This window comes from Triturus cristatus, chromosome 6 (assembly GCF_964204655.1).
Source record: "Triturus cristatus chromosome 6, aTriCri1.1, whole genome shotgun sequence".
Lineage (NCBI taxonomy): Eukaryota > Metazoa > Chordata > Amphibia > Caudata > Salamandridae > Triturus > Triturus cristatus.
Genome location: NC_140589.1, coordinates 786,804,860 through 786,829,477, shown reverse-complemented (window position 1 = coordinate 786,829,477; position 24,618 = coordinate 786,804,860). Strand labels below are relative to the sequence as shown.

Below are 24,618 nucleotides of genomic sequence, written 5' to 3'. Positions count from 1 at the left end.
CCTGGTCTCAGGGATGGCCCCGGGGGCTTCGCGCACCACTCTATCGCTGTCAAATCTGAAATGCCCTATGGCCGGCTTCTTGCAGGCGTGACTCGTCTAATAGCGGTTAAGCCGCCCCTTACCGGATAGGCCCCTGTTGAGAGATACTGCGCTCCCATCGCCCTAGGCCCCCCGCCACTGCATGCTGGAGGTGTGACCATGAGCGGCTGGAAGAGAAGTGGGAAGGGTGGGACTCCCGCCCGGAGATCACTTGTTTGGATGTTGCCTCTCTTCAGGGGGCGGGGGTGGCGGCGCAACTACAGTAACTATATGTCAGGCATAGGAGGCACCAAGGGGTTTCCACTCTCGATATCCTGCAACAGGCCGATCCTACAACGGGGCATGTAGCCATTCTTTGAGCCTGCTGCTGACCTACGGCAACCCTGAGATTGTTCGTCTCCGCTGGTATACCCTGGAGATGTCACTGGGTGGGGAGATTTGGGGCCGAGGGACCGTGGACATGATAGACCTGTACTTACAGCTATACCTGGGTCGTGGCATATCTTCTTGATTGGTTGGGCCTTCGCCCTTTGTTAATCGAATGTGGTAGCTGCCGGCCCCTGTGGTTGTAGGCGAACCAGCTGTGTACCGCTACAGGAGTGCTCCTTTAAACTCAATAAAAAGTTGTATGTAAAAAATAAACTCAAGGCTGGGAGCTAATCTGAAAGTGTCTGCAGGCTACTGGTAGCTTGCGATCGACTGCTGGAGACACCCTTCCTAAACAATTGCTCTGTACTGTAGACCCGACAGAATTTACAGACTGACAGCAGAAGCCTGTCTCAGTGGAACTTATGCTAAACACAGATGTTGCATGTGTGAATAAAAACACTCTGCCAACTTAATGACTGGTAAATGCAAAACACTCAAAATTACTGCTTGGTAAATTACTTTTGATGTACAACATTGCTCTATGTTGATATTTTATGAAAGATTTTTTTTTAAAACTACTTCCAAAGATAAATATTTATGGGCAGTAGCATTTTAATTTATCTGCTCTTATTGTTAGATAACTGTTGAAAAGTGTTAAAAACAAATGTGAAACATTCAGTTAATGCAGCAATAATGAAAATGTTAAACTCGACGTGTGTAAGCCTGTGACATGCCAAGTAGTAGTGTAAGCAAGCCTACTTCGACACTGGATCCTTTGTCCTTCTGGCAACATCGCTTCACCAATTCCAAGAGCAAAGGAGCACCTTTAGCAGCTTGCCCTTCCGCAATTCCCAAATCTTGGGCTAAGTTTTGACGATCTTGTGTGCCGTTCAACTAAAGAAAGAAACAAGTTGTAAATTTGAGAAAAACAGACGCTGAATATGTTGGAGCATGATGAATCTGCAAACATTCCACAGCCTGAATATGCATAAACCTTGTGTGTTAAATTAGTAGTAATAGGAAAGATAACCACTTCCTTTCCTGGATGCAGGCAATACAAAAAAAACAAGCACAGAGGTATGTGTTAAACTATCTATTTTACATGTAGGATGCCTGTGACCAACAAGCCCACCTCTGAAGTAGCATACTTTCCATACCCTCTTCTATTTACTCTACAGATGGAGGAAAACCATACAACAGAATGGGTCGGGCTGGTTAATATGTCATCTTATTTGTATCTAAATTTACAAAATAGTCAACCAATAGATACATGCACACACACATACATGCATACATAAGCTCATTGAACAGAAACTACACAACAGTGCTATATACTCACTTAACTACCCACACAAAGAAACATACGTTACACAGATATTTCACACTTAATTGCAATGAATCCATACAAATTTGTAGACAAAGGGTTGATTCAGCAGACTAGCTAGAAACAAATTTGGCAAGTTTGAAAAATCTGAGAGAGGCGCTCAATAAAGGATACTTAGCAGCACAAAGCAAAGGTATTTATGAGTATGGAAGTTAGTACTATAGGAGTTCTCGAACACACTCTAACATGCCTTTGTGAATGAGCTTCAAAGTGTTCAACTCCCCGTTAAACGCAGTGCAAATATGGTACAGTGGATTCCATTTGTACTAACTGTAGATGAATAGTTCCTGAATATTCCTATTTTAGATGCTTTGGAGCCAAATAACAAAAGTATGTAAGAGCGTGTGTAAAAATGTACTAGCAGAGTACACGTTCACATACTCCTATTTGCCTTAGTGAATCAGCTCGATTAATGCCCAACCTGGGCATCACCCAATCTGTGAGTAGTAGAGGCTTCACTACAATGTGAATAGATGTGGTAGATTTCAGGTACTGAGGGCCTGATTTATATTATGGTGCGAGGCCTATTTCTCCATCAGGGAGACTGAGTAAATTTCTCCGTTGCCCTGATGGAGGTGCCGCTTGCCAAACTGAGAAATAACAATTTGGCTAAAGCTTTGGCAGAAACTGCCATCATGGCTGTTTCTGGCAATGCTTTTAAAAGTTTGGCGCATGGCTCTGTGAGAAAGCGGCTCTGTATATACTGGTCCCTAATAGGCACAGGGTGTACAGAGTCCACAGTCCCCCAGAGGCTGATAGAGGTCAAAGTTAGGTATGACCTTACTGTCAAAAGTGGTAGCTTGGTCGAGCAGTAAGGCAGTACCAGAGGACAGTGTAAAGCATTTATTGTACACACTCAGTCAGCAAATGGTTTCACACACTCAATAACTGAACTCTAGGCCAATGGTTTATATATATAAAATATATGCTTGTTTTATTTTTAGAACCACAAAGGGAGTAAAAATATACTTTCTCAGAATGAGAGGTTGAATATAAATACTTTTGTCTTAAGCAATAAATTTGTGTACACAGTCACAGTTGGTTGCAATAAACAATCCTATTTCCTAAACATAACAATGCATTGAGCTCAATGGTAAATTCAGGTTATTTGTAATAAATTACTTTTCAGATTACTTTTGGAATTCCAGGTCTGGCTCCTAGATCCAGCCTTGGGTCAGTATTCAGAATCAAGTGATGAAAGTCGACTTAATAACTGTAATGATTTTTAAATAATATTTAGCTATTTCAAAAGTTAGCACTTAGAAAATATTTCAAAGAAAACATTCAATGGATCTCTATGGCAAGAAATTCAAATTGCAGGTAGAGTACTTTATCGTTACTTTAGTAATCCAGGACTGGGTACCTAGACCCAGGACTGGGGTCCTTATCAAAAACAGGTAAGTAATTTCGTTTGCAGAAATGGTACGATTTTAAAAGAATATTTCAAATTTGCAAAAATAGACACTTCGAAGAAATTTCACAGAAAAGCAGACAATGGTTTCCTATGGGAGAAAAATGAGTTAGAGGTAAGTATAGTTGTGAGTACTTTTCAGGGTCAGGGCTGGGCACCAAGATCCAGCACTGGGAGCTCACCCAGGAACAGGTGAGTAAATTCGTTTTTGTCACTTGGCTGATTTTTTGTGAATTTTTACAGTTTTGAAAAGTTCACACTTAGAAGATTTTTGAAGAAAAGCCAGTCAATGTTACCCTATGAGGAAAATGAAGTTAACGGTTTAAGGGTAAGTACTCGACTGGCAGAGTTGAAATTCCGGGCATAGACTCAGGGGTCCCCCAGTGTCAGGTAGGTACAGTTGGTTCACCCTCAGCGGTTTCAGGACGGCCGGGTGCAGAGTGAGTTAGGCCCAATGTTATCCTATGAGGGATAGGGGGGCCTTGGTTGGTGGCTGCTGTCTGGCAAGCCACGCGGCTGTGGGAGCTGGGCTCCTGGTCACTTACTCAGGGCAAGTGGGGAAGTAAGTTAGTGTAGAGAGTGCACTGCCAGGGCCACTCGGGCGGCTGGGTGCAGGGTGCTTTTGAGCCTTCGGGCGCTCAATGGAAATGTTCCGGTTTGGAAAAAGGCTGCAGGCTCGGGGACGAGGATGTTTCCGGTGCCACCACCACTTCGAGGGGTAAGTTGGGTAGTTGTAGGTTAGGTGGGTACCCCGGGATTGGGCACAGGGGGCCGCAGGGCGCCGGGTGCAGGGGTGCCTTTTGACGTCGGGAATCTTACCCTCTGGTTGATCGCGGTTGGGGTGGCACTCGGTTCTGAGGCTGCAGGCTTCGTCCGGGATGTCGAGGGGGGTCCTTGGGTGCCGGACTCGGGGTCACAGTCGCCGTGGGGTCGTCCTCAGGGTCTTTGTCCACTCCGGCACTGGCCAGGCTTGGCTGGTGCAGAGTGTGTTGGGTCCGCGTGTTGTGTACCTCACCAGACTCACCTTTTGCTTGCGAGGTGATTCCGCAGAGACGACAAGAGCACCCGTCCCTGTACCCACCTGACCCTCGTGAATAGTAGGAACCAACGGGGATGAGATGGACGCAGGGAAGGGAGCCAGAAAGGACGTAGCGGCTTGGTGTAGGAGTATCCTGGGGCCCTATGGAAGACAGGAAGGACTAGATCAATAAGGAATCCCAACCCCTGTTCTACAGCACCCACGCTAACCCACACACAGAAAGAAGGTCTTTCCGGGGACTCACCGATGCTTCTTCGGACCAGGGCACCCAGAATCAGCGCTGCTCCTGGCGATGAGCTCCTGGACACTACTCCTTCCGAAAATCAAAGTAAAGCGCTCCTGCGCCTGTGTGTCAAAAGAAAAGTCAAACCATGCGCAAAGGTGTTCTTGCGCAAGAAAGTGGCAAACTAAGGGGGCAAGCTATAACAATGGCAACGTAGGTGCTAGAACACAGTTCCAGAATGAAATGGGTACTTTGTCACAGTAGCGCTCCTGCGCTATGGACTCTTCAGTACCACCTAAGCGCACCCACGCTGAAAGAAGCAAAAACCAAGAGTATCCCACCAACGCTCCTGCGTTGTAGGATTGAAGAAAACCCCCAAGCGCTCCTGCGCTAACAAACGAAAGTATCCCTCAAGCGCTCCTGCGCTAACAAACGAAAGTATCCCTCAAGCGCTCCTGCGCTATGTAGACTCAAATGCTCCCTAAGCGCTCCTGCGCTAAACGAACAAAAGGTATCCAACAACGTGAAACAAATATCCCATGAGCACACCTGCGCTCTGGGATTCAGGCAGCCTCTAAGGCGGGGGCGCTCCAGCGCGGTGAGAAGAATACACTTACACGCCTCCAACTGCACTGGAACCAGGTTGCTGGAGTCGCGTCTCGACTCGGAACTCGGCGTTCACGTCTCAGGGGGATTCGGTTGAATCCGAAGCACGGAGCCGGCGGGAAACGCGCAGTTTAAGCGTTTCCCCCGGAAGTGTTTCTCCGACCTCTCGTGCGCCGCAACCACTAGACCGGGACTCACCCTCCAACCGGAAGTGAGTCTCCCGGTGTTTCTGTGTGCGCGTTTGCGGGGCACCTGACACCGCGGTTCCGGGCTGCTGCCAGGAGTTAGGAATAGGTTTCTCGAGTAGAGCCTCTACTCATGGGAGTCCCAGGGGCTTAGAGCCAAAAGGTAGCCAGGTCCTCCGGGGTTGGTGAGGTTGCTGGCCACGGGAGATGCCGCGCTGGTGCAGGTTCGAGAGTCGACAGGCCGGTAGGGCTGGGGCCAAATCAGTTGGTGTCTTCTTCTCTTTTTAGCAGCTGCAGGGCAGGTCCTTGGTCTTCTTGCTCTTCTTGTAGTTTTCTATCTGGAATCTGGGGAAGGAAGGTTCAGGGTGCCCCTAAATACTAGATTTAGGGGCGTTACAGGTAGGTGAAGGCCAGGGACCAATGGGTCCTTGTCCTGGGGTGGGTACACCCCCTATCCTGCCTCTCTCCTGTGGGAGGGGGGCAGTAGCCTAATCCTGATAGGGTAGGGCCTCCCATCTTCAAGATGGCGAGAGCCCGGAGATGTGCTTCACCTCGCCTCCCCCACCTGAGGGGTGGGGTGGGCAGGCTGGCACATCCCCTGTCCTTGTATGGGGTTTCCAGCCAAGCTTCCCGCCAGAGTGGGGGGTTGCAGTGGCCTGGGAAAACTCCAAATGGTGGCATGCCTTTGAAGCTTCCCTTTGCTCGTCCTGGGGGGAGGAGATTTCTCACCTCACCCAGGATGTGCATTGTTGCAGGCCCGGGAGAGCAGGAGCTCTCCCACCCAGGGGTCCAGCAACGTGTCTGCTGTGTGGCAGCCTGGGCAGCCTCAGAGCAGACGTGGATAGTAGGTTAGCTGTAAGGGGGCATCTCTAAGATGCCCTCTGGGGTGCTTAGTACATTAAATCCCACACTGGCATCAGTGTGGGTTTAATGTGCTGAGAAGTTTGATACCAAACTTCCCAGTCTTCAGTGTTGCCATTATGGTGCTGTGGAGCTCGTGTTTGACGAGCTCTCAGCACCATGTACTCGTACATGGCAGCACTGTACTTACAGTGCCCAGGAATGGACCTGGGTACTGTAGGGGCACAGGGCTCCTGCTCCTGTGCCCACACCATAGGACTAAGGCACCCAGCCAGAGGGGTGGCTGACATATGCCTTGGCAGTGTAGGTGATGGGCATGGCACACAGAGATGTGTGCCATGTCGACTCTTTGTTTTGTCCTGCACCCAGACACTCAGCCTGCAAGGGCAGTGTGTGTGTGTAAGGGCACAGGGCCTCTAAGGATGGCACAATGAGTGCTGCAGCCCTTAGAGGCCTTCCCTGGTCACAAGGCCCTGGGTACCTAGGGTACCATTTACTAGGGGCTGACATGTGGCCAGGGTTTGCCAATTGGGAGTTTGTATTTTAGGGAAGGAACACAGGCCCTGGGCACCTGATTGGCAGGAGCCCAGGGCACAGCAAGGAAAAGTGCATCAGCTATTAGGCAAAAAGGGGGGGGGGGGGTTACTGCAACAGAAACCCACTTTCTCACAGGCTCCGCCAACATGATGGAGCCATGGAGGGCGTGGCTGAGCAACATTGCCAATAGGACGTAAGCCTCAGAGCTCCCAGCCAGCCTAAGACAAAATCCTTCAATATCTTGATTCCTGGCCACGAGTTCAGCACAAAACCACTTGTAGGTACCCCAACATGCCTACTATGGGGTGACTGGGGAAGGATTGAGCCCCGTTTCCAGCAAATACCTTACGCTGCCTGAGGCCTGGATGGGCCTAGGGCCTAGTAGAAAGCAGAGTCTGCAACACCATTGGCGGAGCAGCCGAGAGAGCAGGCGCCTGCGCTTCATGACCCCACATCGTGGCGGCTAGCACTATGATCGAGGGGGACCTCTTGGGGGCGATCTGTCGGGGGATTACGGTGGAGAGTGGCATAGACCCCACAAGTCGTCTGCTGCCCTTGGGCCTTGTGAGTAGCAGCCGCAGACTCGCTGGCTGAGCCCCGGAGGTTGGAGGAGTGTGAGGGACTCCACAGGGACTGCACACCTGCGTGTAATGTGAGCGGCTCCCTCTGCGAGACCCAGCGATACGGTCACCTGGCCTTTCCAATTGTGCCTCTTGTTGGGCCAGGGGTATCTGCTCACTCTGGGTCGTGTGCGACCGAGATGAGCCAGTTGAAAGCGCTATGGAGGTAGCAGCTAACAGAGACATGTCCCAGCGCGAGGCGGCGCGGCCCCACAAGACCCGAGCATCAGGAATAGACTCTTCAAAGGACCTGAACCCGCAGGAAGCCACAGATCCTGGAGCCCCAGCCCCTGTGGCTAGTTGCACGCATAGTATTCACTGCCCCAGACCATTGTATTGCCACAGGGAGGTCCGCCAACTTGAGCTACAGACATGGGCAGGGTCCTGTGCTCCAACTGACTTACGAAGAGGTAGTGGATGGGGGAAGAAGTGATACAGCTACCCCGCCCCCCCCCTTGCTGGGAATAATGGCAAGGAGACATACCAGTAAGCTGATGGACCTCTCTCTGCCACTGCAAGCAGGTGAGATCAGCAAGTTACTGTTTGCATGTCATTGAGCCTGACAAGATGACTCCCAACTACGCCTGCATTCATTTGAGTTAATGGAGAATAACTAGAAGGCATAGGGCAACTGTGGTGACAGCGGGAGTCCCCCTATGTTTGCAGTACTGAGCTGGGAAATCTCCCTTCTACAAGTCCGCTGAAGAAAGTGTCTTGACTCCCATTGACTAACATAAATTCATGGGCAAAGATAGAGCACCACACTCGCTTTCCACCAATACCATTACGCAATATGCTACCTGAGGCACATGCCACAGAGACTCACAAGGCAGGGAGTATGCTGTAGAGAGCCAGCCAGATGGAAGTCCAGAGAAGTCACGAGCAGAACTTCTGGCAGCTATCCATGGCTCCCTCACAGTGCTACAAAACAAGATAGAGGCTACATCCAACAATGTAAACCTCCTGCAAGTGGACCTGAGAAAGATAGCAGACAAAGTTGAGACTGCTGAGACAAACATTACAGAGCTACAGGGAGAAATCACGGTCTTAAAACTGCAAATTGACCCAGATGACAATTGCAACCGCAGAATTGTAGCGTTGCGTAGAGGACGCACAAGGTCGCTCCCGGCAGAGTAACATCTGTGTGCTGGGATTTCCAGAGAAAGTAGAGGGCACAACGGGGGGACAATTCCCAGAAAACAGGGTGCACAGAACTAAAAACATCAGGACTATCCCAATATTTTGTCGTGGAGAGTGCTCGTAGAGCCCTAGTTCCTCCACTGTCATCAGGTGCTCCTCTCAGGGTCTTCAGTGGCAAAATTCGCAATTACAGGGATAGAAACTGTATTTTACCTGCAGCTCAGGAACAACATGTCCTGCAGTTTGGCAACAGCTGCATAGTTATCTACCCAGACTACACAAAGCAGGTGCAGGAGATGTGCAAATCCTTCCACACCACTATACAAAAACTGCGAGCACTGCACCTGCAATATATGTTGCTATACCCGACGCAGCTAAAGGTACTGTTCCAAGGAAAGGTACATTTTTTGGATCACCCGGAGGAAGTCTGGAAGTGGTTGGAGATGAGAGATGCAACAACAGCTCTACAATCAGGGAACTAGAGGCAAATGGACTCTGGGTTCTCGTTCCAGAGGAGGACCACAACATGGTTGCCGCTCTCCGCCCGAGAACTCCAATACAGAGCCACTAGGCCCACAGAGAGTAATGATAAATGATGATGGAACTATACAACTTCAGCATTCAGCGAAACACTCACCAGTAGCAAACACGGCTGCTGGATCCTGGAACATTAGAAGAATCAGTCATTACTAAGCTAGATTGTGTGCCAGACACCATGGCTGAGAAAGTCCTGCAAGTTGAAGAGTTGTGAGAATTTTGCCATTTGCTTAATTGACTCCTGGAAGTGGGGCTAACATTCTCAGAGACATGGGAGGTCAATCTGCTCCGGGAGACTCTGGTATGTACCTTAGTCAAGGCCATATGGAGGGTGGCAGCTAAACTGGCGTGCATTGCCTCAGCGAAAACATTGAACCAATAATATATCATTATTTGCTGTGTGGGGTAAGTGTACAATTGGAATTGCGGGCCAGGAGTTCGTAGACAGACTAGAAGCGACCGTCCCAGTTGGACGTATTAGGATGCTGTGCAGGTCTTGGCACATGCAGTGGGTGGGCGTAGATAGGCCGACAGTTGAGCTGTGTGTGTGTCTGTGGGTGGGGAGGGGTTGAGGGATCTTATTGTTTCAGTTGTTTAGTTAGGTGTTTTGTTGCACGGCAGTCTAGGAATCTACTGTAATACAAGAGATGGGTGGCGATATCACAGCTGATTCCCATGGACAATGGGAGGTAACTATAGGTTCCTGACATGGAACATAAGGGGACTGGGTTCCTATAGAAACATTATAGTGTGCTCTCATTCCTAATAAGACATAAAATTAGCGCACCTACATTAAACACACTTAAACAATGCAGGGGCAGGCAGAATGGCAAAAAAGTGGCAGGGCCAGATAGATCATTCCTCATACTCTACTTATGTCAGAGGCACCCTGATATGGGTGGCACCAGAGTTGCCGTTTTCCTTGAGTTACAACACTTATGCACCTAATATCGATAACACAACCTTTTTCTTGACCATGCAAGATCTGGCAATGCAGGAGGTGGAGGCCTCCGCTGCTATAGCTGGGAGACTTTGTGTCCTGGAACGGAGACCTAGACAGGGTACCTCCCATAGCAAACACAAAGCCCCTCATGCCAGCAGCACTTAAGGAAGACATGCATAACCTGGGATTAATTGATGTATGAAGAGGGAGAAACCCAACGCAAAAAGTTTAGACATCATTCTACAACACACAAAACGTTCAGCAGATTAGATAGAATATTTAGTGCAGGCCATAGGAGGCTGGGCGATATGGACGTAAAACATATGGGACGCTTTCTCTCAGACCACTCCCCTGTCTGTTGTGAAATGCGATGGGGCAGCTCCCAATACCTACTGCAAGATTTACTCAAGGCACAGGACACGAGGGTAATCCCACGAACCATGTGGGAGGGGGAGATCTGTATGTTCCTTAAACCGAGGGGAGACAAAACAAACCCAGTGGCCTATAGACCTATCACGATGATTAATTTAGACATGAACATTTTGTGCAAATTACTGGCGAATCCGCTGTCCCCTCTCATGACAGTGTTGGTCCACCACGAACAGTGCGGTTTTATCCCAGGCCAACACACGGGTATGAATTTGATAAGACTAGCACATGTGCCCCTAGAGATGCAGGGTCATGGTGGTGAGATGGCACTGGTCTCCATTGACCTAACAAAAGCATTCGATACTGTTGACTGGGGCTACTTGTTGCAGGTTTTACTGGTCGTAGGGTTTGGACTTCAATTTCGAGGATGGATTAGATTGCTATACAAGGGCCCTGTCGCCAGGGTGTGAGTGGGACAGACTTGCTCAGAGACGTGGACATTGGGCTGTGGAACACAGCAGGGGGCCTGCTCTCCCCACTCCTGTTCGACCTGGCGATAGAGCCCCTGCAGCGCGACAACAACTGCAAGCCTGCAGTATACATCTGGGAGAGGTACACCATATTATCTCATTGTTTGCGGAGGCTGCTTTATTTAATGTCTCTTCACCTTGTATCGCAATCCAAGTGCTCCTGCATCTACTGGAGGAATTCTGAGAGGTATCGGGGCTCCGAGTTAACCAAACCAAATATTTGATCTTCCCTCTGGCCTCCCTGATTGGCACTCCGGTCAAACATCTTCCCACTCTGAAGTTGCACCAGGAACTGGTTTCCTTTCGAAACCTGGGAATCCATGTAGCCCTTACCAGAGCACAACAATTGCAGCTTAATATGGGTAGAGTGCTTGCTGCTCCCAAAACCTCAGTGGCTTTCTGGAATATGCTCCCCTTGACCCTGATGGGCAAGGGTAGCCATCTCAAAGATGGTACTCTTACCCAGATGTCTGTACATGCTTCAGAACTTGTTTTGCCCACTGCCAGCAAGAGTATTTCCACAGCTGGACTCGCTCCATATCTCACTATTATGGGCCGGTGGGCGTAGCAGAGTAGTGTTTGCTACATTAACCAGCCCATATGCTGTAAGTGGGTTAAAGGTCCCACGTTTGGACCTACATTATGCCACCCAACTGCAACACGCAGCATGATGGCTGGATGCAGAGCCAGGCTGGGAGACTTGGCTCTTGGCATGAATGGTGGACGCTGGTCGTCTACCAGAATTGCTAATGGAGGGAGCAGGTACACGGAGAGATGCTCCATATATTGTGCGACAGACAGCCAAGGTGCAGCAACAGTTTGTAGCTGCAGTACTCAAGCGAGCACCGTTCCAGAGGGAACTTCCAGTTTGGATATTGAAACCAGTCAGGCAGTTGGCAATCAATATGTCCTTTCAGGCATGGAAAGAGGGGGGCTGTAAACAACTGGTGGGGGCCTGTACCCTGATGAGACCTTCATTTAATTTGAAAATGCCCCAAAAGAGTTTGGATTAGGACATGGGCAATTCTTACAACATGCAGGTCTAGCACAAACAGCTAAGCACAACTGGTGATGCTATCCAGCAGCCCTGCAACATTCTCAAACCCATAAGATACTGCTGGCCCACAGATCGCCTGAACACGCACATTTACAGAGCTATGCGGTCAGATAAGGTAGAAACCTTACAAGGGGCCCATTTAGCAGGAATTTTGACCTTGGGAGGTACAGACTGGCATACGGTATGTGAACTGACGTGAACAGTCTCTAGTAATGCCCGCTTCAGGCTGATATATTAGAATATTTTGCAAAGAACCTACTGAACGCCTAAAGATCTCCATCGCATGACTGAATCTCGACCAGAAACATGTTCTCGTTGTAATACTAGCGGGGGGACTTTTTTTACTTGGCCTGGTCCGGCGACAAAGTGTACAGCTTTTGGCAACTAGAAGTGGAAGAAATAGTATGCGCCAACCAGCTACTCATATTGTTGACACCTCAATGTTGTTTAATATGCTTTTTTAAATGACCGAAAGGCTGTAAGATGACTTATAAATTTGGTCAACGGGCCATGTTGTTGGCGCGGAGTAGGACTGCAATCACATGGATGTCACAACGAGCCACGACAATAGTACTCTGGCATAGAGATCTGACCGAGTGGGACCTAGTCGAGGAAGCACATTTACGACGTAGTAGAAGGAACGACAAACTTGAGGACGCACTAAACACCTGGCGGGCCCTTAAAGATACACTTTTAGATCCGGATTCTAGGGCGATAACAGACTCAGGCACAAGCACTAACTCCGGGGACTCAGAACACAAAGATGTTGAGGAAAAGGAGGGTAGTAAATCCACATGGTTGTTATAAGGTGTCTTTACAGACAAGGAAGGGGGACCCTTTGTCCATCTCCTGGAGAACAGGGAAACAGATCTGTATGCGTCAGATTATTCAATGCTATTTCACTGACCATTTCATGTACAGGCTGTATCATTATGATATATTCATACATGCAATGACTGCCTTCTTGTAAGTTGATAAAATAAAAAATAATGCTTTAGAAAAAAAAAAACAGATAAAGTTTTTCCCCGAAGGGGGATTTTTGTTTTACAAATAAAAAAATTTAAAAAGAGAATGCTCCCCCTCACCATAGGATTACTCTCCCATGGCGATGAGAGCATTTAGCTGTTTTCACTGCCCGTTACCGCCAGTGTTTTCCTGGTGGTGACAGGAAGTGAAAATTGACCTCTAATTTCACCAATCAAAATCACGTCAGCAGAATGAGAGGTCTGCCTACTCCATCGGAGGGGTTTAATCATGGCGGTGATAGAGTAGTCTCCGCTGTGATTAAACCTATGGTCCACTCGCATATAAATATGGCGAGTGGGCCACATTCTTGCGAAGGATTAGCCATACCACCAAGATATAAGTCAGTGCCTGAGCCTTTACTGACTCTACTAAATAGGAACACACTAGGCTTGCTTGTTTTCTACTTGCATGTTCATCCTCCATCAAAACATTGTGAATGTTCTGTCCGCTGTATGACAAGTACAATATAATTAAAGCACTGAACATAGCAGTGGATGAGACATAACGCCACATTGTCACATAGTATCCAATAGCCAAAATCTTAAAGCCCTTAACAGTTTTGGAAGTGCTCTTTATGGAACTTAGGACAGTCTCCCTAGCATGTTTATTACTAGTTTTAAAGGTAGACATGTCGATAGAGTCCAAAGAATCTGGGCCACACGGCATACTCAGACACCCCCAATTTACATCCACACAATGGAAGGAATTGAATTTAGCTCAGTGAGTGCACTAAATGTACATGAAAGATGCATCTTCCAGAGCCTTGAAGGCTACCACGATGAGGCGTTGGTAAAGATTCACTTGGCACGTATACAGCCTTAGTCAAGTCTTGGAGCAAGACCGGTAGCAAAAGTTTAGTCAACGTTTCTTTGCATTGGGATGTTGGGAAGCTTGTCGAGGCATGAAGTCAAGTCTGACAATATCTGTGTAAAGGTTTGCAGATGGTGTATTTGTAAGAAAGTGGACTGATGACTGGGTGAGTGGTGGTGTAACCGGAGTTCCAGTCCTGTGGCATATGAATGTGATGGGCCCTTGATCGCTACAGCATGTTGATGTGAGTGCTGTACTGGGCCAGTGGCTGGTGGTATGAATGCCATTGTGTGCACGGTTCTTTTTCACGCAACAAAGTGTATACTGCCTTCTTGAGCTTTACGGCTCTCCTTTAGTAGTTATGGGCTTGATATTCTGATACTGTAATTAGTATTTTCTCGTTAACCCAGGCACTACTGGAGGTGCTAAAAACCAACCTGTATGAGATTGTATTTTGAGTAGTGGATGGCCTTTGAGCAAACCTAGACATGTCTGAAAATTAGATACCCAGAGGAAGCAAGGATGTTGCGGCTTGCGTGGATCCCAGGACGTTTTCTTTCCCACAACGTCCTTCAAACCTGAAACTTTGGCGAAATTCACTCATTTTACTAACTTTACTTGGACTGGAAGTTACAGAATCTGCAAGGTTCCACACCAAGGGAAACCAACCAAACACAGACATTTTTGTAAACTATACCCCCAATGGAGGGTCAGGCTGGTGTATCTTGCAAGGATCCCACTACGTTTTCTTACCCACAAAGCCGTGCACACCTAATTTTTCCTAAAATCATCCATTTTTCCTCCATTTCTCTGACAAAATGTTCTTGACTCTGCAGGGATCCCCAAAATTCCTACCGCCCTGCCTTCCCATACTTATCTTAAGGAAAACACTATCCCACTTGTATGGCTACGCCCAATGAGCGCAACAGGAATGGTCAAACTAAGGCCAATGGGAGTCCATGTAGTGTTTTAGGCACTTTCCTGCTGCATGCACTGGTTCCACCCATAGAAGTGGAGTATCGTTGTTAATCGGGAGTGATGTGGGAACACAGAATAGAAGAGCATCTGTTTTTAACCATTGGATTTATCTGCATTTGTGGCTTCCAAAGGCAAGCCAGTATACAAGAAAGACAACATTTAGCAATAAGCTCTCTGAATCACAATAATGTAAGTAATCACAAATTCTGAGGTGTACAAATAACTACTGTTCCTAAACTCAAGATCTTGTGTAATTTTTTAAAAATACATAAGCTTCTTTAATACCAATTTTTCATTCTTTATATTTTACTATATGAATTGATGTATAGCCATTACACAATGAAACAAGCATTTGCAATGCAATAGGTCTCGCATTTACGCGAGTTTGAGCTATTGGCATTGTAAATGACAATGCCTCTTATTTAGGTTTTGGTTTTTAAAACATAAATAAAACGCATTATCCTTTACAATGCCAATAACTTAAACTTGCGTAAATGCGAGACCTATTGCATTGCAAATGCTTGGGTTTATGGTTTACACACAGCTGCGCATGCGCACGTTGCTTCTCAAGGTGCCATCCTAAATTCAGGCAAAACGTTTCCTGATGGCTGCAACCGTCCAAACCCTACGACATAACAAACACTTTCGCCTTAAAGGAAGCATAACGCCCATGCAGGCGAAACAGACCTGTAAAGTTATGATATATTCAAATATATATACAGAAAGGAATCCTTATATCTTATGATTTTTCGAGTAATAGTTTGCCTTTCATTGTCAGCTATTGTATATATTGTTACTAATTTGTGTAGTTGAATACTGTACAGAGAACAGCCTTGAGATGGCACACCTGTTCCATGAGATTAACCAGATGTAGATGTTTACCAAGGAGCAACTTCTTGAGGAGAGATTTACGACTTTGTAAAGAACGAGAATTCTTAATATGAAGAGAGACTGCAATCCAGATTATCAGAGTACTATCAGAGAAAGATCTGCAAGGCATAGATTTCTTAAAATGTAGAGTGGAACATGGTCTTCTGCTTTTGCAGCATAAGGATACAGAGATTTCAAGAATGAAAAGATTCTGGGAGAGATGCTCGAAATCTTGGACCTTCGTAGTTTTGGTTGCAAGGCAGACAGACCATTCTCATGGAGCAGCATGCCTGGATCTGGAGCTACTTAAGGTAGGCAAGTGCAGGTGGTGATGTGGTCCCTTTCTAAGAGTTTGTGAGAAATCTGGCAGCACCATGACGAGCAGCCCTAACTGGGGAAAGTCTGTTTTATGGTAGGCCAGTGAGGAGGGCAAAGCCACAGTCGAGTCAGGAGACTAGAAACAGCCTCAGTGCTACCTTAAAATCCTGGCAGAAGATAGGTTTTAAATTTCTTGTGTTTCATAACATGGAACCTGACAGATTTATCCAAGCATGAATGCACCCTTTGAGGTTTAGGTTTGAGTCAAGAAGGAAATCCAGGGTTTAACAGTGGTAGTCAGCTTGGGAGCAATCTCTGCCTACTTTAATGATCTAACCCACAGTGGATTGGTTACGGAGTTAGGCTTAGGGAGAAGAAATTCAGATGCCTTTGCCCCAATCATCTGCTTATGCTATGCAAAAAGGATTTTATCATGGAGCTGGATTAGGAAGAGTCCAACCTTAGTTAAGCCTTGGTGTCATCAACACAGTCATGAAAAGATAATGAAAAGATGGTTAGTAATTTTCACTGAAAAGTTTGACAGAGGCTAAATAGAATGGGTGCTAAGAATGAACCATAAAAGACAATTCAAGTGATTGAAGTCAGATCAGATAACTTTGTTTATGTCATCGGAAAAGAATGAGAAAAATTGGTTGGAACTGGAACGTATTGCATCAGAAAATTATCTACTTTTCTGAGATTTCGTCATTTCAAAAAGCTTCTTAGATCTGCTTTTTGAGAAGTTGAATTGAAATTTCATATATGCTGCTTGTTCAGTTAATGTTTGTCCTCGCACGCCACAACAAGAACAAGCATTTGCAATGCAATAGGTCTCGCATTTATAAGAGTTTGAGCTATTGGCATTGTAAAATTACAATGCCTTTTATTTATGTTTTGGTTTTAAAACAAATAAAAGGCATTGTCATTTACAATGTCAGTAGCATAAACTCGCATAAAAGCAGTGTGTGGAGTGCAGCAGTGTGCGGCGTGCAGCAGTGTGCGGCGTGCAGCAGTGTGCGGCGTGCAGCAGTGTGTGGCGTGCAGCAGTGTTTCGTGTAGCAGTGTGAGGCATGCAGCACTGTGTGGCGTGCAGCGGCGTGCAGCAGTGTGCTGCGTGCAGCAGTGTCGTGCAGCATGCAGCAGTGTGCAGCAGTGTGTGGCGTGCAGCAGTGTGCGGCGTGCAGCAGTGTGTGCCGTGCAGCAGTGTGTGCCGTGCAGCAGTGTGTGCCGTGCAGCAGTGTGTGGCGTGCAGCAGTGTGTGGCGTGCAGCAGTGTGTGGCGTGCAGCAGTGTGTGGCGCGCAGCAGTGTGTGGCGTGCAGCAGTGTTTCGTGTAGCATGGTGCGGCGTGTAGCATGGTGCGGCGTGCAGCATGGTGCGGCGTGCAGCAGTGTGTGGCGTGCAGCAGTGTGTGGCGTGCAGCAGTGTGTGGCGTGCAGCAGTGTGTGGCGTGCAGCAGTGTGTGGCGTGCAGCAGTGTGTGGCGTGCAGCAGTGTTTCGCGCAGCAGTGTGCGGTGTGCAGCAGTGTGCGGCGTGCAGCAGTGTGCGGCGTGCAGCAGTGTGCGGCGTGCAGCGGCATGCAGCAGTGTGTGGCATGCAGCAGTGTGAGGCGTGCAGCAGTGTGAGGCGTGCAGCAGTGTGAGGCGTGCAGCAGTGTGAGGCGTGCAGCAGTGTGCGGCGTGCAGCAGTGTGTAATGCAGCAGTGTGAGCAGCAGTGTGTGGCGTGCGGTAGTGTGCGGCGTGCAGCAGTGTGCGGCGTGCAGCAGTGTGCGGCGTGCAGCAGTGTGTGGCGTGCAGCAGTGTGTGGCGTGCAGCAGTGTGTGGCGTGGTTTGTAAACAACAAGAAAAGTGGACATCAAAGGAAGGGTGGGAGGGAACGAGCATATGGGGTGTGAGATATAACGAAAGTTAATTGTTGTAAGAGGGGATGCAGGATGTGAGGCCGAGCGCGCGCTGGCGAAAGCAGTCTGCTGCTTTCAAGTCCGATGCCAGATGCCAGCTTTGCGCTTGAATGCCTCACATGCACTGGCCATAAACCGCATTCCTAAGGTCTTGTGCCCCTTACTAAATCTCTCTGAATGCGTGAGGCGTCGCACGCGCAGGAAGTAGCTGGTGGCAAATGGAATGCGCGTGGTTGTGCGCGTAACCGCCACCCGATCCGCCTGGGAAGCCTTTGGGAGCATTTTCTGAAGCCCCTACATAAGTCTCGCTGAGCGATCGCTTGCGCGATAGCCAGGCGAGACCTAAAAACAGCAAGTTGCAATACATGAAACTACCACCGGAGGGCAGCAGAGGGCAACAAACCTCTCATTGAATGTCTAAAACCATCCCGGGAGTGGTACGTGCGTGCACGCACAGTCTGCTCTGTTTGGAAGCACATACTTGTGCTTGTGGGCGCAATCCTGCCCCCGCCCGCAAGGTGGATGCCGCCACAAGCACGAGTTTGTGCTTCCAAAAAGAGCAGAGAGACGACTAAAGGTCCTCCTAAGCAGCGCATGCGCGCTGCGTAGGCGAGACCTAAAAACATTGCAGCTCTGGGTATCACAGGTGTTTGAAGAACCTACAAACCCTATATATATATCTGTGCCCAGAAGAGTATATCGGATATAATGGCATATTGCTTTTGTAAATCGGCTATTGTGATAAAAAATTACAGATGAAGACATTGACACCAACGGCTATTTTTTGTACTCCGTTTCTATATTTTTTATTTCAACAATTAGTTGGTTTGGCAAGACCTTGAAAGATCTACATAAATAACCCCTTGTTGAATTGATAATAAGGTATCTTTCTCAGAAATGTACAGCTTTCAGGGATCCCATTGGTTTCATATCTGTTCCCATTAGCCACTGCAATTAAGTTGAAACAACAAACTTAAGAAAAACCATCTACCACTTAAAAAAAAAAAAAAAATGCAAAAACAGTGGCAAAAATATTTTTTAGCATCAACTCAGATTGTTCCTGAGAAGCTTGAAAGATGGTCATCTTAGCACACCTTTCGTTTATGCCATTTTTGGAACAAAAAATAAAAACATACACTTTCTTGTACAGCACTTTTTTTTCCATTTTGCCACAAAACACCCAAGATGTAGCTATAATGTGGCTATTTTCTTAGTACCCTCCAGGTGTATCCACAAATCCTGGGTACCTTTAGAATCCACAAGATACTGGAAAAAAGGACACAAATTTGGCGTGGATATCTTTAGAGAGAAAAAAAAAAAAAGGTATGCCGGTTAAAGCGCAAATTACCCCAAACATTCACACAAGGGCTTAGCAACAGGGGGAAGATATGGGGTGGGTGGTGAACCAGCCATGAGACAAAATGGGCTAGAGATTTTCAACGCAACTATGTTAACCATTTGTTTCCTTTAGATGATGCCGCCCGGTTCGACACGAGTTTCTATCAAATGGTTTGGGAACACCTGGTGCTGCATCTTGCTTACAAAACTGTGGTCGAAATGGTCTCAGAGATAGTGGCTCTGCCTTTGCCCTTACAGATGTGTCTCTGAGGACTAACGCAGAGACCCTAAAACAATAAACTAAGTAGATTCATAGACCTGAGAATTACCTGATGGCGCACAATGGCTGCAAAACTTGCAGAAATTGGCCAGAATGGAAGTAGTTGTGAATTCTGATTTGACAAAAGGTGGGGAGGCGGAGGATTCAATTGGAATCATTTGGGATGTGTATGATAAAAAAGTAGAAGCAAAGAATGATACGGAACTACCCTAGATTCCCGCAAAGGTAATATTCCATTCTGCTTATAATAGCATAGGTAAAGGTCAAATCTCTGTACACAAAGGAATCTGTGTGCACAGATGTTGCAACCAGATACACATCTTAGCAAGTGAGTATTTTAAGTTGACAATGATGAATGATACCGGGTACTTTGCCTTACTCGAAAATGTCTATGTGAATCCTATACCACAACCATGGCTTCTACCTGTAATGTTTGATCATCAGTAATTGACTATTTGATGTAACTGTAAACCACACCAACATTGTTCAGATTCAAGCACATGTCCGCGAAGTTGCACTTCTGTTAATAACCAATAAAGACATTCTAATAAAAAAAAACACAAAAAAAAGAAATATGGTACCCATTTATTTTCACCATCAATTGTGAATATTATTTTTTTTCCCACATCTTCAAGTCAGCAGTGATTTTTGCAATTCTTCATTCTTAAGGTTAACTGAAGGCTTATTTCGTTGATGGAATATTGGTACCAATATGGACATTAAGTGATGCAACAGACTGCCCTAGATGCCAGATGGCAGATGCGGACACATTACATATGTTGTGGGCATGCCCACACTTGGGTGGGCTTAGGCTCATAGTTGGACAACTAGTGAGAGACACAACGGGCACCTCTGGATGAGACACAGCAGAGAGCTGGCAGCTAGAACTACGCCGTCGCCCGAAATCACAGAAAGTACAATACTGTTTTGCGGATATGGCTATCCGTATAGCGAAACGTGCCATCACAATGAGATGGAAATCAGCCTTTCCCCCTAAGCTGGTCACTTTGCACAAAGAGATGGTCCGATGGGGTGGAGCAGAGAGTGCTATCGTCAGGAGAGAGGTAATCCGAGGGGTGTGTAAAACATCCATCTCCTTGGAATAAGATCCGATGTAAGAGTCACTCAAGGCCATTGACCCCTTTACGCCCTCCGATACACCAAACAAGCCGCCCCCTCCAAGTCGTAGTATAGTCACTCCACGCAGACCCGCTCCGATTAGGTCGCCCAGCTCAAATGCTGTCTTTAAAACATAATGACCCCTATAGGATATTTCTACAAACGAAAGGTATAACCTGGGTCCAAATTACAAGATCTAAGGGTGAGCCAGCTGAGTGGGTGAGGGGTGGGCAGTTATGAGATGTTATCTTCTTTATTTGAATCATTTGAAAGTGTGTAATTGTAACAGCTAATGTCAATGGTAGATCCTGTAATGAAAATGTACGACAAGGGATGCTGCGGATATACCTGGGTTATCTCAACTGACAAGACACTGCAGAAATATACGCCATGTCCGAAACAGTGTAACAATGTACGATTGGCTATGGTACTCTGTTACTGCAATATACTATGTAAAATCAATAAATCATGTTTAAAAAAAAAGAAAGAAAAAAAAAAAAAGAAGTGATCCAACAGACAATGTTTGCTGATAGGATAACCAGGCTTCCTTTTTTTTTTTTTGCAAAAACCCCCTCTAGCAAGGCCTGTAAATATGACAAGTAAAAATAGCAAGCAATGTAAACTAATAGCAAGCAATGCAAAACTAATGAAATAATACTTTTCAAAACGTACCGTGTTTGTTTCAGGCTGAAACACTGCAAGTGTGAAATCAAGATTAAAGAACTGAAGGTATTCTGTGACCAGACTGGAAACTAGGCGCCCTGCAAAATAAAAATGTCATCCACAGTAATCTCTCAATTGAATGAGCCCTCTTTTCCACAATGCAATCGTTCAGGCACTCTAATTTGAACTGCTTATTGTTTATGTAATTGTGAGTTATTATGACAAAATGGCAAAATATTTTTGATGAGAGATCCTAAGGAGCAATTTGCTGTGCACATTACAGGAATGGCTAGTTCAATTGTATTAGCTTTATTTCACACACATTTTGCTCAGGTATTAAAGATAACAAGCTTTGGGAAAGTAATGCTGTCTGGATTTAGTGTGCTAACGAACAAGTTACTTACCTTTGGTAGTGCCTTTTCTGGTGGATACAGTATCTACCTGTGGATTTCTCACACTGTTGGCTATATCGGAAGGGCAATAGTCTCTATCCGAGTTATTTAATTGAAAGGCACCACCTTGTGGAATCAAGTAGGTGATAAATGTGTCGTAGTCTCACACGCGTCATGCTATCAGCGACCAAACGGGCAACAGGTTGCACTGTTTGGCGCCTTTTTTCAACATTTGAAAAGGATAGAGATGATTGCTCTTTTGACAAATTTAATATACCTATAGGAGCCCATTTGTAAAGCCCTTTCGGTGTTTTTAAACTTTGAGTCGTCTGGTTCAAATTGAATATTGAACTAGCTTGAAGGGACTTTCATAACAATCAACTTCACGTCCTGAAGATGGTCTGATGGACAAATCTGCCACAACAGACCGAAACGTCGACTGATACATCTAATTCCTTAACATTTGTTGCTCTTTAGGAATTGTTTTCGGACTTCAGATTCACTTCCTTCTCCATTTTCATTTGGAATAGATGTTTACACTTATGATTTGTAGGTTGATCTATACATCCTCTAACACGGTGTTTTGTTGTATTCTAATGTACCCTTTTTAATTCTATTTGCATTAAAAAATTGTGTTCCTTTGAAAAGAAGACATACCCGTGTCTGTAAATGTTTTGTAGTTGAATATTTATGTTTCGAATAACCAAAGTGATAATGCTGAGAACACACCGTGAAATGGAGGTACTTCCTGTGCGATTTTAGAATGGATATGTGAAAATATGCATCTTGAAAGTAGATCGAAACCATCCAGTCTTCCTTCTCCAGCATGAGAAGCACTTGTACAAGAGTCAGCATCATGAACTTTTCCTGCTTGAGGAACCCGTTCAAAATCCTGAGGTCGAGGATTGGCCGCAAGCAACCGTCCTTTTTGCGAATGAGGAAATACCGGGAACAGCATCCCTGACCCCAACTCTACTGCTCACTTCTGAAATAGAATTAGAACCTCCTGTTGGAGGAGAAAAAGATGTTCTTCTGAACAAAAACCCTGTTGGGGAGGAAAAGGTGGGGGAAACTTTCGGAAGGGTAGGGAGTACCCATTTTTCACAATGTACAAAACCCAAATATCTGTAGTTACAAATCTCCATTGAAATAGAAAATAGGTCAACCATCCTCCCACTGGAGAAACATGCTCCAAGATGACCGAACTATGGACGCTTTCCTGCGACATTGTCCGGGGAAGAAGAAGAAGAAGGCTGACAGGCAGCTCACTGTTGTCTGCCTCTGCCCCGCCACCTATAACTTCTGTTAAGGGGATTGGATGCCGGCTGTTGCGGCTGATATTGGCTTCTGCCTCAAAAGGATAATTCCGACCACACCACCGGAACCTGCATAACTTCTTATAGTCCTTAGGCAGCGTTTGAAGGCCCAATGACCAAGCCGTCGCTATACTGTCCTTAAACCTCTTTAAGGCAGAATCAGCTTTTGTGTTAAACAGCTGTGCACCATCAAATGGCAAATCCAACAATGTTGCTTGAACATCCTGTGAGAAGCCAGGCCCTCGAAGCCAAGCATGTATCCTCGTGGCAACACAAGACCCCCCTCGCTACTGTGTCGGCCATGTACAAGCCAGATTGAATTACCTGGTGGGCAGCAGCCTGGCAGTCATTCAGCAACTACGAGAAATGTCCTTGAAGATCACCAGGCAATTTTGGAACCACCTCCTTGGCTGACTCCTTCAATGCATGGATATAATGTCCCAACAGACATATTGTATTGGTAGACTACAGAACCATGCTACCAGAGGAGAAGAACTTCTTTGCTGATTGCTCCATCCATTTATGCTCCCTATCAGCAGGAGTCGTAGGAAAAGAACCAGGTGTCAACTTTGAACAGCAGGACACTTGTACCACCAAACTCTCAGAGGTAGGATGCGTAGACAAAAACAATAGGTCATCTGGAGCAGGTTTGTACCGTCTTGCAATAGATCTGGACACTGCAGCCATTGACTGAGGCTTCTGCCAAATCTCAAGAAAAGGCTCAGAGAGGGCCTCATTAAAAGGTAACAAAGGTACAGATAAGGACATGGAAGAATGAAGCACCGCGGTCACCAAATTTGATTTCACATCTGTAGACGGCAAAGGAAAATCCAGCATCACTGCTGCTTTTCTGATCACAGAATGATAGGAGGCTCTGGTGGAGCAATGCCTTTTGCGGACAATAACTCTTGGCTAAGTATCAAGGCCACTTGCTACTTCCAAGTCATCAGTCATCAATCCAGGATCCAAGGCCACTATCTCCACTTCCTCCAGATCCTGATTTCCTTCCAACAAGTTCTATTCCTCCTCCAAAAGTCTCTGGGCTCATCTCGGAGTCCTCAATTTCAACACCGGCGCCGGTGGAGGTGGCGCCGGCTCAGATGGATGAGGAACTGGAGCAAGTTAATGTGGAGCTTGCCCAAATCCATCCAACACCGGAGAGGGCTCAACCAGCACTGGGGAGTCCTGCTGCACCACTTATACTGCTGACTGTGTCGCCCTTCTCTGTGTGGAAGGAGGCAAGTTGAACTGAGCCATTGACATAAATTGGAGGAACAACGCCTGCTGGTAGTGTGCCAGAAAACCACCTAAAGAATAAGCATGTGGGCCCATGGGACACGCAGGCTCACCACATGGGAGTCCCAGCCCTTGAAAAAATGCTATACATAGCATTCAGGAAATTCGACGGACCAGACCCTGGAGTCGGGAACTCCAGATACTCCTGCCTAGGAGGCACAAACTGAAATAGAGAATGTTCTGGATCTGGTACCGTCTCCCGCTCCGGACTCCAAGGCAGAGTCACTGCACTCTGATTCGAAGGAGATACCGGAGCCACCAGTGGAGACAGAGTCGGAGAAATCTGGCCTCTTTGATTATGGCCCCTCTGAGCCGTGATGCCGCTTATTCTTGTGCTTACTTTTGGACGACTTCAGAGAGTGGGGAAATGGCGACTCCGGTCGAGGATGAAACTTCAATGTATTCTTTTTTTCACGTCTTGCCCTGGCCATAAAAAGCTTAGCCTCCTTCTCAAACACCTTCA

General features: G+C 46.7%; 1 protein-coding gene across 7 annotated transcripts in view; it reads right to left on the bottom strand.

Annotated features, from left to right (window-relative positions):
• Positions 1-24,618, bottom strand: part of CEP43 (centrosomal protein 43) — a 252,623-nt gene that overhangs the window by 182,786 nt on the left and 45,219 nt on the right. For all 7 annotated transcript variants that reach the window (XM_085611361.1, XM_085611359.1, XM_085611360.1 and 4 more), the window contains exons 5-6: positions 21,161-21,249; positions 1,168-1,302 (exon numbers count right to left, since the gene is read on the bottom strand). In XM_085611361.1, the coding sequence (XP_085467487.1) occupies positions 1,168-1,302; positions 21,161-21,249 (224 nt within the window). The remainder of the gene's footprint in view (positions 1-1,167; positions 1,303-21,160; positions 21,250-24,618) is intronic.